The following is a 13,723-nucleotide window of genomic DNA, read 5'->3' on the forward strand; positions in this document are numbered from 1 at the left end:
GGAAGCAGATTTTTCAGCCTCTGGTATTGAGGACCTCATTTGGGCCGTCAAACAGGCATTGGATTTACCTGTAGAGGAAAAGTCCTCTGCACAGTGTGTGTTTAAGCGGAGTAAAAAGGAACCAGTGTCTTTCCCATCTGATGAGGGCATGGTAGCTCTGCTGGGTGAGGCTGGCAAAGCCCCGGAAACCCTCGGCATGACGGGGCGGAGACTCCCTGTTCTGGAATCAGGGTAGGGGGTCGACTCCTGCAATTTCAGGACAGTTGGAAGGTAGCCACGGAGGATCCGTGGGTGCTTTCCATTGTTTCAGAAGGATATCGGATAAAACTAAGGGGACCGTCCCCTCACAGATTCCTTCCAACGCCATTACCAAGAACAGCCTCCCTCAGAGCTTCTCTTTTGGCAGCAGCCATATCTCTAGAGGAGAAGGGGGTGGTTATTCCAGTGCCCCTAGGGGAGAGAAGAAAAGGGTTTTACTCGATACTCTTTTTGGTTCCCAAGCCAGACGGGTCTTTCAGACCCATTCTAAACTTAAAATCTTTGAATGCTCATCTCTGGGTGGATCACTTTCGCATGGAATCTCTACGGTCAGTGCTGCTGAGTATAGAACCAGGGGAGTTTTTAGCATCAGTAGACATTCAAGATGCCTATCTCCATGTTCCAATTCACAGAGAATTCCAGTCCTTGCTAAGATTTGCAATAGGAGAGAAGCATTGGCAATTCCAGGCACTCCCCTTTGGACTAGCCACGGCTCCGAGAGTATTCACCAAAGTGATGTCCATTATGGCGGCAGCTCTCAGGTTGGGGGGGATAACTGTTATCCCTTACCTGGACGACCTGCTTTTCAAAGCGGAATCGGCAGAGAAGTTGAAGGTCCACCTGGAGAGGGCGACACAGTTTTTAAGAGATCAGGGTTGGATTTTAAATCTACCCAAGTCCCACTTGACACCGACGCAAAATCTGAAATTTTTGGGGGTGTTCATAGACACACATCTTCACAGGGTGTTTCTCCCAGAATCCAAAGCGCTGGAGATTCGACTGATGGTTTTGGAAATTCTACAAGCCCCGACACCATCAGTGTGGCAGGGAGTCAGACTACTAGGAAAGATGGTAGCAACCTTCGAAACCTTGCAGTACGCCAGGTTCCACTCCAGAATTTTTCAATGGAACATCCTGGCTTGTTGGTCAGGAGATGCCAAAAGGATGAAATTGGAGATTCTTCACCTGTCCACGGAGTCCAGGAGGTCTCTCTTGTGGTGGACAGATGTGGAGAATTTACAACTGGGAAAATCTCTCAAATCTTGGGATTGGCTGGTCATAACGACCGACGCCAGTCTGAAGGGCTGGGGGGCAGTGACCCTTCATCTAAGACTACAAGGACTTTGGTCAGTAGAGGAGACAAAATTGCCCATAAACATATTGGAACTGAGGGCAGTACTGAATGCGTTACTACAGGCGGAGACGTATCTCAGAGGGTCTCCACTGAAAATTCAATCGGACAATGCCACGACGGTGGCCTATTTGAACCATCAGGGCGGGACTCGCAGCAAGATGGCGATGGCCGAGGTATCCAAAATCTTCAGCTGGGCGGAGATCAATGTTCCAGCGTTATCGGCCATTTTTATACCGGGAGTCAAAAATGTGGAGGCGGATTATCTCAGCAGAGAATCCCTACAGGAGGGAGAGTGGTCTCTCCACCGGGAGGTTTTTCAGGAAATTGTCAGTCGTTGGGGTCTCCCAGACATAGACCTTATGGCAACGAGATCGAACCGTCAGGTTCAGACGTTTTGCTCCCGAGTAAGGGATCCGACTGCATGGGCGGTGGACGCCATGACAGTGCCGTGGGAGTTCCAGATGGTGTACATTTTTCCACCCTTGCCCATGTTGCCGAGGGTATTGAGGAAAATAAGGGACCAAAAGGTTCGAGCAATTCTGATTGCTCCAGACTGGCCCAGGAGGTCTTGGTACTCCACTGTACTGAGGTTGTCCAAGGAGTCATGGAAACTTCCTCTACGCCAGGACCTGTTGTTACAAGGCCCGTTCCTTCACGAGGACCCAGCTCGTCTAAGTTTGACGGCGTGGTTTATGAAACCGCCTTATTGAAGAAAAAGGGGTTTTCTGATGAGGTGATACAGACCATGTTGAGGGCCCGCAAGCCAGTGTCTGCGGCTAACTATCATAGGGTCTGGAAAATCTACATTAGATGGTGTGAGAGACAGAAGCTACACACCTCCAGATTCAATTTGTCTAGACTTTTGAACTTCTTGCAGGATGGTTTTTCTTCAGGCCTTAGTCTGCAATCGCTGAAGGTACAACTATCGGCCATATCCATATTTTTTCAAAAAAGAGTAGCTTTGTTGCCGGAGGTTCAGACGTTCTTACAAGGAGTTGTTAGACTCAAACCACCTTATAAGCAGCCAGTGGCACCTTGGGATCTGTCTTTGGTTCTATCCATGCTACAGAATCCTCCTTTTGAACCACTTAGATCTACGGAATTGAAGTATGTGACATGGAAACTTACTTTTTTATTGGCTATTGCATCAGCCAGACGTGTGTCAGAGTTGGGTGCTTTATCATGTAAATCACCATTTTTAATATTTCATGATGACAGGTCTGTGTTACGCACAGTTCCAAAATTCCTACCTAAAGTAGTGACGTCTTTTCATTTGAACCAGGATATTGTACTTCCAGTTTTTGTTCCCCCAGAAGGGGTTAAAAATAGGGACAAAATGAAGAGGTTGGATGTTGTCCGCGCCTTGCGGATATACATTGAGAGGGTAAAGGACTTTCGCAAATCAGATTTGCTCTTGGTGTTATATGATGTGCATAAAATTGGGTGGCCTGCTTCTAAGCAGACCATTGCACGTTGGTTAAGATCTACCATTGCTTTTGCCTACTGTAAAGCGGGTAGACCTGTTCCATCTCGTATTAATGCACACACTACCAGGTCGGTTGCTTCTTCCTGGGCGGTGCGCCATGGGGCTACAGCGGAGCAGTTGTGTAGGGCTGCCACCTGGTCCTCTGTTCATACCTTTACAAAATTTTACAGGTTCCATGAGTTCGCGTCGGAGGACGCTTCATTCGGACGGGCAGTGATGAGAACTGCTAGTCTGAGCGTACCCTCCCAAAGGACCGGCTCGTGAACGTCCCAAGGTTAGCTGTGTCACCGGACTGGACGAAAGAGAAAAGGGGATTTTTGTAAGAACTTACCGTTCGAACCCCTTTCTCTGAGTCCAGTCCGGTGACACAGCGATCCCTCCCTTACGCTCAGTTAAGTGTACCGTTCATGTATTGCCATGTTATGGTTAATGTTATGTTGCCTTGAAAGATATGTGCATATATATATATATATATATAAAAGATGTTCAGGCATTGTTCTGAGTTATGTATCCTAGTGTGCTTTTGAAGTCGAACTGAGGCATGATGGGATGCAGAAGGGAGGAGCCTGCTCCCAAAGTTTTGAAGCATAGGTGCCTGGCTCCTGGCGGACCCCTCTACATCCCAAGGTTAGCTGTGTCACCGGACTGGACTCAGAGAAAGGGGTTCGAACGGTAAGTTCTTACAAAAATCCCCTTATTGTATTACATTATATAAGTCCAAACCATCATAGACCATATTGAATATCACTTGCATAGCATAGATTTTGTCTAACCATCACATAAAGCATTCAAGGGTTACATAAGAGGAGACGAGGTATTACATTTACCTACTTATTAAAAAAAAAAAATAGGTGGATCTTGAGCAGCCTAGCTTGTAGTCTTAAAAATTTCTAATGTGTGTAGAAACACACATAAAAATGGTTGATGAAATACCAAATGAAGAAGCCTTTAGTACCACACAGGAAAAAAGAAAAATGCAGCTGCACACTCAAAGCACTATGAATATTCTTATTCAAAATCATTTTGATCTCTTAACAATTACAGATGTGTCCTCCTACATCTAGCCTCAAAGTCTTAAGGTGCACATACACTAGTAAGATTTATCTTCAGATCTGGCTGGTTGGAACAAAAACATGGTTATGGATGAGTGACAGTTTGTCAGTTTTCCAGCATTTCCAAGCAAATGGTCAACTGTAATTTGCTCTCATCCATAACCATGTATTTGTTCCAACCAAACAGATCTGAAGATAAATCTGCGTGTGTATGGCCACCTTTAGACCACAAAATGCCTGTTGTGAGTGAGCTGCCAGTTCTTCGGCAACTCTGCTAATGTGGAACGTTTTTGGCAAAAATTCATTGCTGCGTGAATCAGACACGCATGCAGACTCCTCTGATTAAATTTACATGCGGCCTGGCTTTATTATGTGTATAACTATATCTGTGTCTGCATGCAAAATGCTACATTAGGTTTGGGGGTGTTTACAGGAAAATACTCACTCTGCATTTCGTACTCAGGTATGTATTGTATCTGCATATGAAATGCTTCCTCGCGCACAGAATATACACATACTGCTTATTTAATCAGCAGAGTCTGCTTTTGTGTCTTATTTGCACAGCGATGCATTTTGAGGGTAAAAAAAAAAGACGGAAGAGGACACAATCACAATAAGTGAAGTTTGTAGCACAGATGTGGCCAAAAATGTGGGCCCATCTGTCACATCAGGTGAGTTCTAAAATACAGTATAGCGCATTATGCGTTACTTATATGTTAGTTGGGCGCCCACTATAGTTTGTATGCTCATACCCCCAATATCCATGTCGGCACGGAGTTGATTTTATATAGTGTGGCGAGCGCAGCGAGCCACTGAGCCCATGGAAAATTAACCAAATAGCTTAGTGGGCGCCCAACTAACATATAAGTACCCATTATGCATACCGAGCTGTGACAGGTAATTCTTATTAGGGAGACCGAGCTGGGACTGGTGTTAGAACAATGACCAGGCTGTAGCCAGGAATGTGGATGTAAACTGACTGGAACCAGTAAAGTGTAACAATGAGGCAGTTTGAAGCAGTAGCCAGAACACTGAATTAAACTGGCAAAGTTCTGCTGAAACAAACTGCTTTAGAAGCAAAATTACACGGTCAAGTGGCAATTGTCCAGGTAGCATTTAAATAGAGTAACCGGTGTTCCCATTGGTTGCCAAGGTCAGATGAGCATAAGGAGTAAATCTGTTGCTAGAAATGCTGTCGGGTGACTTTTCAAAAAATGGCGTCCCTGGCCATTGGGGAGCTGAAAGACTCTATAGTGGCGGGCAGCTATGGACCTCAAGATGAGACTGCGTTGTGTTAAGTATTGGGGCACTAAGCACCATATTGTAACACAAGACTTATTGAGGTGTGGGTCACCATGATACACTCTTAAATACCATTCTTGGTGTAGAGCTGCCTGTGGTTAGTAAGTCTTTTGACTAGTAGGTATGAGAGACCAATCAGGCATACTTGGAAAATATGAATTGCGCCCCCCCCCCCCCCCCCCTGCGGGCACGCAGCAGGCCCGGTGCCTCGCTACGCTCGCTCGGCACACTAATTTATATACCCATAGAGGGACAAAGTGCCGGGATTCCGACCGCCGGGATTTCAACTGCATCCCCTTGGAATATAGTGGAACTCCCCCTCAATGCTCAATCTAATGTAAGACTGTACAATGCATTATGCAAGAATGTTAGTTAGTAATGTTAACTAAATGGCTTAATATTCAAGTATGTTTAGTGTGCTGAAATGCCTCCCCCGTAGCATATAAAGGAATGAGCACCTGAGGAATTGACTAAAATATGAGAAAATGGGTTGCATGGGAATTTATTTTTTTATACAATATATGGTGTACTACAACCAGAACACACTTTACTTTTGTTGCTGTTTTACAGACTGAACAATTTGAGAGCACAATTGGGTTCAAATTGCCAAACCATCGAGCAGCAAAGAGGTTGTGGAAAGTGTGTGTGGAACATCATACATTTTACAGGTAACTATTTTACTTTATTGCATTACCATTTTTAATTACCGGACATTACATGTTTTATATGAATACCTTATAGAATCCGGGTTTAGATGCAAATAGCAGCTGGTACTGTTTAAAATAGTCCTTGCAATGCAAATATTCATGTTCGGCACACTTTATTTTTTTTTATTTTAAATACATATCCACTTGCCACCTCTTTAGACTTTGAGTAGAAATGTCGGCAGTTATTGACCCCGAACAACAGAACAATTTCATTTGCCCCATCGGCGTTGCCTAGTGTATAGCGCCTAAAAAACCATTGAATTGCTCCCTTGAATTGCATAAAACATCCTGCTAATTTGACAATTTTGAATATGTCCCGTCACTTACTTTTATCAAATTAAGCCAAAACAAAGCTCATTATTTTTCTTAAGGGCCCCTTACACTTGTGAGATTTTGTGAGATTTGAGTCAATTTATCTGACAAGATCTGATGCGCCTGTCTGACAAAATCTTATGTGCCTGATGTGTAGGACACAATCCTGTGCCATTGGGTATAACCAAGAGATTGGACCTCCTGCACATAAGATAAATCTCGAGTCAATCAGGTTCAATTTGTTGATCAATAAGTTGAACAAGGGTAAGGGGGCCTTTACTGTTTTTTTCTTGCTCTATTAAAAGTTGTGTGCTGCGAAAAAAAAGTGCTAATTTATTTTATTCAGTCTATATGGTTTTCGATAGCAGCTAACTATTAGTGTCGACTGCAATAGCTCTGCAGCTGTTTGTAACTTCCTGTTTTTAATGTTTATTCAAAGCACCAAGTGTTCAACCTGCAACCGTACATAAGTATATAAAACAGTGTCGCCTTACATTCTATAATAAGTAGACCTAAGTTAACCTTCAATTTGTAAAGGAATTCATTGCAGTATGCGATTTTATAATTTATTTATAAAATGCTACTCCAGACAAAAATGCGCAATTTTTAGTTTTAAATGTAAAATGTTATGTTTAACAGGCTCTCCTCACCAGAACAACCGCCAAAGGCCAAGTTCTTGACCCTGGGATCTAAGTTTCGTTACAGTGGCCGCACACAGGCGCAAACACGAGAAGCAAGCACTAGGATAGACAGACCAGCTCCATATTTTGAACGCACCTCAAGCAAGCGTGTTTCCAGAAGTCTTGATGGAGGTAAAATAACGTTTCTAGTTTATTGTGCTATAATTGTAATCTGAAGTAAAAACTTGATCATCTATAGATCTGTACAGTTTCTGTATAGTCGTTTGTTAATAAAGTTTGATCATGCAGGGATCTGTAGTGTGAGTTTGGTACATAGTTCATTGCTATGTGATTGATCAGGGTTATTAACCATATATCTTCCAGCCTTCCATGACTTTTTTTTTCTTTCCCTTTAGTGGCTGTGCTACAACGTAGTGCCCTAAATTCATAGAATGCTAAACAGCAGTGCCTCCAATTCATTAGTGCAATATTGAATGGCGTCGGCGAGGGGGTTTGTGCGACAAAGATGGCTTGTTTTCGTTGAGGATCGCCAAAAACTAGCCAGCTTCGCAATCTAACCCCCTCGCCAGCCACTCACTGCGGGGAAATTCTGTTCTGGGGAAATCCAGTTTAACACAAATGCAGCAAGCCTGCTGCATTTGGTTATCCCCACCATTTTGACAGCCGCACTCGCCATTTCCACCTAGATGAAAAGAACCAGCGAGGTGAAAGGGGACGCCTTTGAATACTCTGACGGGGAGCTATCGCCACTGCTCGCCATCAGAGGCTCGTAAGCACCATTGAATATACCTGATACCATACCCCACACTAGTGCCTCCATTTTAGAATGCCTCCAATTGATAGGACCAGATGCACTAAGCTTCACAAAGTTGGCAGTTTTTTTATTCACTCTCCAATAAGCTCCTAACAGTCATTTTGAATTCCATCCTGTAACATGCCACTTTCTAACTTTTTGAAGCTTGGTGCATCTTGTCCATAGTACGCTACACATGATGCTTCCAATTCATAAAGTAGGAGAAGGACCTTAAAATGAAGACTAATAGATCGGACACCCGCCAGTTACTATCTGTGACAGATTTGTAGTGACAGTCAGACAACTGGTTTCTCTAAACAGTGTAGCAGTCCCTTCAGTGATAACTGGGGTCCGGTTTACAAGGGCTTGAGACTGTGGTCTTATTGACAAGGCAGCCATTGGACTGGGCGCACATTTAGTGGAGTTGAGCTCTGCAAGTCAACAGCAAGATATGGGCAATTGGTATGGATTGGCTGGTGAAGAGTGCGCAAGCCTCCTCAGCTAATCCGGAGGAGTATGGGGGTATCCTCATTCACCATAATGATCGCAACATCCAGTCGTGTGCTCTTGTTTGATTTAAAAAACAAAAACAAAATAAAGGTGAATAAAGACTCACCTTAACACTTATAGGGATCAAACTATGGTGGAGAAAACTAAATTCTTAGTTGCCATAGCAATTGGTATTTACCAACCAGTACTTTTTAGCCTGTTCATTTTGTTTAAATGTGATCATATTCAAAGGTGTCCCAGAACAACAGATCTACCCATGCAATCAGATTGACAGTATTTTACAGATTTATCCTCTTCTGGGGTTGGTACACCAATCACAGCCAAGCATGGTGCAGGCGTCCGCAGACCACTGCTTTGCTGATCACCTAAGCGGTAGTAAAGCTGTTGCAGAACATATTTGTGTAAACAAATAACAAAAAATTCATATAAAAAGTAATCTGGTCAGGTCATAGAGATGTATCCATTGAGCCTTGATTTATACTCACTTTTTATTTCCAAGAGACACAAGTAAATTCATTTATTTCCTAAATATTTTTATACTTCTCTTTTAATGACATTACGTATGTTCTTTATTGTAAACCACTACAATACTTGTACGTTACGTTCTTTGCTTGAATGCAGGGAATCTAGCCCTTTAGGGTGTTGGTTTTTTTTTATAAGCAGTAAAAGATTAAGCTATACTTGTTCTATCCAAAAGTGGGTCATGTGTAATAAGGCCTGTGCCTGTGACACACTCTGCCAGCACTGAATCCGGGAGGATAATATATAGTGGTTTTTGGTATGCTTATCTTGTATTCTCTTGTTCAGTGATGCATAATATGAAAGCTTGAAACTAGCTTTTCATCCTCTGTGACATGAATATTATTACGTTAGTGAATGAGGCTTGGAATTATAAACACATCAGTAATATATCATAATAGCATTTTCTGGTGGGTAAAGTAAAAGCCCTGGAAGTATAACCACATGAGTAATACAGTATTTCAGAATCACATTTTCTGGTGGGAAAACAAGATATTGACCAAAAATTATGGTGTATGAAATGTTTAAAGCTGCACTACCATCTAGTAAGGTTCTTATTATTGCAGCATTTTCTTAGTCCCAGTTCCTTCCGCTAACACCCATGTTACAGCTGATAATGTTTGGGAGTCATCGTAATAAACTTCTTACACAAATGTATCCACATACATATAGCCTCCTTGTGTTTTAACCAGCCCTTCTAGTTGCAGCATGCTTTGGCGTATCTCGGAAGTGCCAAGTCTGTCTGTGCCTGCAGGTCTTTCTGCAAATAAAATGTCATGTTACAGTGAATGTAGCATTTCGTATGCATATACAGTTAGTCACACACACACACACACACACACACACACACACACACACACACACACACACACACACACACACACAACATAGGCATGCTGCATATTTTAATTTTCGGCGCAAAAAAAAAGATGCCCAACATTAGCCGCATAAACTGCCGGCTCACTCACTGCAGCACTCCATGTCAAATTCTGTACTATTGTTACCCACAAGAGTTTTATCTAATGAATTAGCTTAATTGCCACCACTGACTAAATATTATAGAAATGGCATAATAGAAAAAGGTGAATGGCACAATAACAAGATGTACCATTTTTAATTGGGACTCTTAAGAACCTCCTTATCCTTCAATGTATGCTCTGATTTGATAAACAGCGCAGAAAACTACTACATATGAAGTAATATGTACGGGAATAATATAAATGTATTCTGTGATGCCATCTGCTGGATATTCTGTTTCAATTACATTCACTTACTGGTACTTTGTTTAGCTTAATGTGTTATGCATTCTCTCTTTAAAGGTGTGTACACACAGCAGATACTGCCGTGATATGCGAGTCCCGACGTGATCAGATCGCATCGGGACTCGCATCTCACGGCATGAAAGAGGGGCACAATTTACACTATATAGTGCAGATCTGCACTATATAGGGCGGTATTCAATGAGAATACCTGCGAGGTGCAGCGAATCCTTTTTAGGATTCGCTGCACATTCGCCACGTTCCGGAGCCGGCGGGCTCCGGTATTCAACGTGTCAGGGGCTCGCTGCCCCTGACTGGCGAATATGAGCTCCTGCGGCGATTGCCGCAGGGAGCCTGAGGACGGTGCCAGGCAGAGAGATGGTAGTCTCTCTGCCTGCCCCAGAACTTTGTGGGGGGTAGGTGGGCTCCCCGGGTGCCAGGCAGCACAGGCTGCCCCCCCGGGGGTGCCAGCAGGGGAGCGTATATTCACTACACACGATCGTAACGATTGGGTGCAGTGAATATATGAATATGTAATGAGCGGCTCGGCTCCGGCGCCCCCTGCTGGATGCTGTGTAAAAAAAAATAAAAAAAAATAAAAATATTTTTTTTTAAATTAAATATATATTCATGTGCTTACAGCACATGAATAAAAATAGCATGCCCCTCCTCAGAATAAAATTCCTGATTTTTTGACACCAAATGTAAAAAACAAAACACTTTATTTTAAAAGTTCACAGTCCACTTCACCATAAAAAGATAGCGATTGCTACTCGGTGAATCATGGTGAAAAAAACCTTGAAATGTATTCGCCATGTGGTCATTGAATAGGGTGATTCACCGTTTTAGTCAGAAATTCGCCAAACAGCACATTCGCCATAAAAACATGGCGAATCAGGCTCATTGAATACAGCCCATAGTGTTGCCTGCCCTCTCTATCTGGCTGCCGATATGCACTCACACAGGATCGCGCATCGGGCTCGCAAGCCCTAAAAAAACATGCGATTTGGCAAATCTAACCATGTGTACACACTTTTGTGCTAAAATTGTTAAAATTAAAATGCACTACAGGTATTTGGTTTGGGAAAGTTACTGGTAAGTTAAGAAAACCATCTGCAAAGCTATGTATTTTAATGTGTTTTTTTTATGTATATGGTAATGGTAATTACAGGCTATTTTTTTTTATTTATTTTTTAAAAAAGGGTTTTAAACTGTACAGTAGCTGGAAGTTATTGGGTTTAATTCAATTCACAGAGCCTTAATTAGCGCCAGAAGAAAGCTCCCGGAGCTATTCCAATTTGCGTGCTTAGGTCGGAAAATGCGGACAGTCGCAGGTGTTTAGTAGCAAGATTTTCCCGACTTCAGCACCATCCACTATGCTGTGTGCGCTGCGCTAAGGCCCAAAACTGCATTGTTGACCTAGTTTTGTCTGGTTTCTACTCGCACCTTAGGAGGGCTGCAAGCAGAAATCCAGTAGTCGGACTCTGAAAAGAATAACTATCTTCAGTCTCTGTTCACAGCACTGTAAATTGAATTGAACTTTCAGTTTATTACAGTATGATACAACACAGCTGTTTAGAATTGCTAGTATTTTTTGTTTTTATTATGTCTATTAATATTTTTTATAATATTCAGAGCACCGCACCTTTTTTGGAGCAGATCAACAACAATACAGAAAGGGGTAAGGGACATGCTTAATGAATACTGCATGAAACATACACAAAATGCTAACTTAAGTAGCATGGAGTATGTAAGATGCAGTTAGGGGTGACATGCAAAAGGTAACTGTGGAGGGTGCACACTCGCTAATAAGGAAGTAAAGACTGGGACCCTGTCCTTGAAACTTTACAATTGAAAGAGAAAGGGCTGACACAAGAATAAATCATTGAATGAGAGTGTGTGAGGCAGGTGGGGGTGAATGAGGTGATTATTGTGGAGTTGAGGTGGTTGCTGGCAGGTGGTGGGAGTGAGTGTGTGGGAGATGTAGCAATAAGAGCTCTGTGAGTGAGTATGAGTTTAAACTGGTGTCGTGACTGGCATAATGGTGAAGCATACAGTGAAACAAGAAAATTGTTTGGGCAGTGGCATTGTGGATTGAAGTTAGGTGGATGGAGGAGAGACTAGTGGGAAAGATGTTTTGTTACTCACCGTGATATACAGTATGACAAGACATTGAGTGGCCATTTTAAGCTAGTCAAGGGTGAAAGAGTATATTCCTGTCAATGTTTCAATAGTGGAAGCTGTAGGGTTGATAATGTGGATGAAGGCATCAAGGATGACACCCAGGCATTGCATTAGAGGATAACAAAGTGTCAATAGAGTAGGAGAAGAAATGTGCACTGAGAATTCTGTAGGGAGGGATGAGTTTCTCACGTAGGCCCTAATTCAGGTTTGCTCGGTAAGCTGCAAACTTCTGAGACGCCGCCCGGACGATTACCCGCAACCCCCCCTGGCATGCCTCCGTTAACAGGAGAGATCATTGGATGGTCAATGATTTCTCCTGCCTTCACAAATGGAAATGCCCAGTGTTTTCTTAGGGGTGCCCATAAAACACTGGGCAAGCGCTGTCTGCCCCCGGCCCTCCTTCCCCAATTTTGCATGCAAATAAAATACCATGAATACTATAGCGAGGTTGTTGGTTTGTAGTAGGATGAAAGCAGAATCTGTGTATTTGTAACCATTTCGAGTAGCCGAGCAAAACTGATCCGTATCAATGCATCCAGGGAAAGATCTGTAGGGCCGAAAGTCCGATTTATTTCCTCTATATTTAAGCACACAAACAATACAATGTGCAGTACTTGTTTCCTAGCACGGCGCCCATCGCATACCATACTTAGTGGTGTGCGATGGGTGCAATGCGATGCGATATTTATGTTAAATTAACAAGAGTGCTTGTACAATGAAATATCACATTGCATGGCATGCGATGCGATTTTTTTTAATTGTACAAGCACCCTGATGGGTGCTTACAATGTTAAATGCACCCTCATTGTCAACGCCATCCCCACTATCCATGCCAACCGGAAGTTTGGCGAGCGCAGCGGTACGCGTCCTCAGATCTTTTCATACCCCCACTATCCACGTCGGCGTGGAGTTGATTTTAGATAGTGTGGCGAGCACAGCGGAATACAAGCCCGAAGCATGGCGAGCGGACGCCTAATACATGTAAAGTAATCCGCGGGGCTCGCTGTGCTCGCCACACTATCTATAATCAACTCCACGCCGACGTGGATAGTGGGGGTATGAAAAGGTTGGAGGATGCATACCGCCGCCCCTCGCGGGCTCGCTGCGCTCACCATTCTTTGGGTTGGTGTTGATATTGGGGGTGGCGTTGCCAATGGGGGTGCATTTAACATTGAAAGCACCCATCAGGGTGCTTGTACAATTAAAAATCGCATTGCATGCCGCTATATTGCATGCAATGCGATTTGTATAAGATCAAAATCATGGGCACCGTCCTAGGAAACAAGTACCCAATGTGCAATTGTTAATTAACAATTCGTCAAAATCAGAATTTTTGCACAGGTCACCTTTTCTTTTTTTTTTGTAGGTTTTTTGTATTTTAGCTTAAATTTTAGACATGCCTCGGGAGAAGCCCTTCCCATCTTATTATAGAAAAGGTGTCCGGGTCTCTGGGTGAGGTGTCTGCAGAGACGGGGAAGGACATATCGGGGTTTGTGTATAGAGGATGTGGCACGGGCAGCCGGTTGTACTGAGGTCCGCATGCACTCGTCCTGCTGCAGCTGTAC

The 13,723-nt window shown here is 43.2% G+C and overlaps 1 protein-coding gene across 24 annotated transcripts in view; it reads left to right on the top strand.

The window, feature by feature from the left end:
• EPB41L2 (erythrocyte membrane protein band 4.1 like 2) overlaps positions 1-13,723 on the top strand; it is a 191,929-nt gene that overhangs the window by 135,370 nt on the left and 42,836 nt on the right. For all 24 annotated transcript variants that reach the window (XM_083176718.1, XM_083176720.1, XM_083176728.1 and 21 more), the window contains exons 10-11: positions 5,804-5,901; positions 6,892-7,064. In XM_083176718.1, the coding sequence (XP_083032844.1) occupies positions 5,804-5,901; positions 6,892-7,064 (271 nt within the window). The remainder of the gene's footprint in view (positions 1-5,803; positions 5,902-6,891; positions 7,065-13,723) is intronic.

The sequence above is a fragment of the Crinia signifera genome, chromosome 3, assembly GCF_055691185.1.
Source record: "Crinia signifera chromosome 3, ASM5569118v1, whole genome shotgun sequence".
Classification (NCBI taxonomy): domain Eukaryota; kingdom Metazoa; phylum Chordata; class Amphibia; order Anura; family Myobatrachidae; genus Crinia; species Crinia signifera.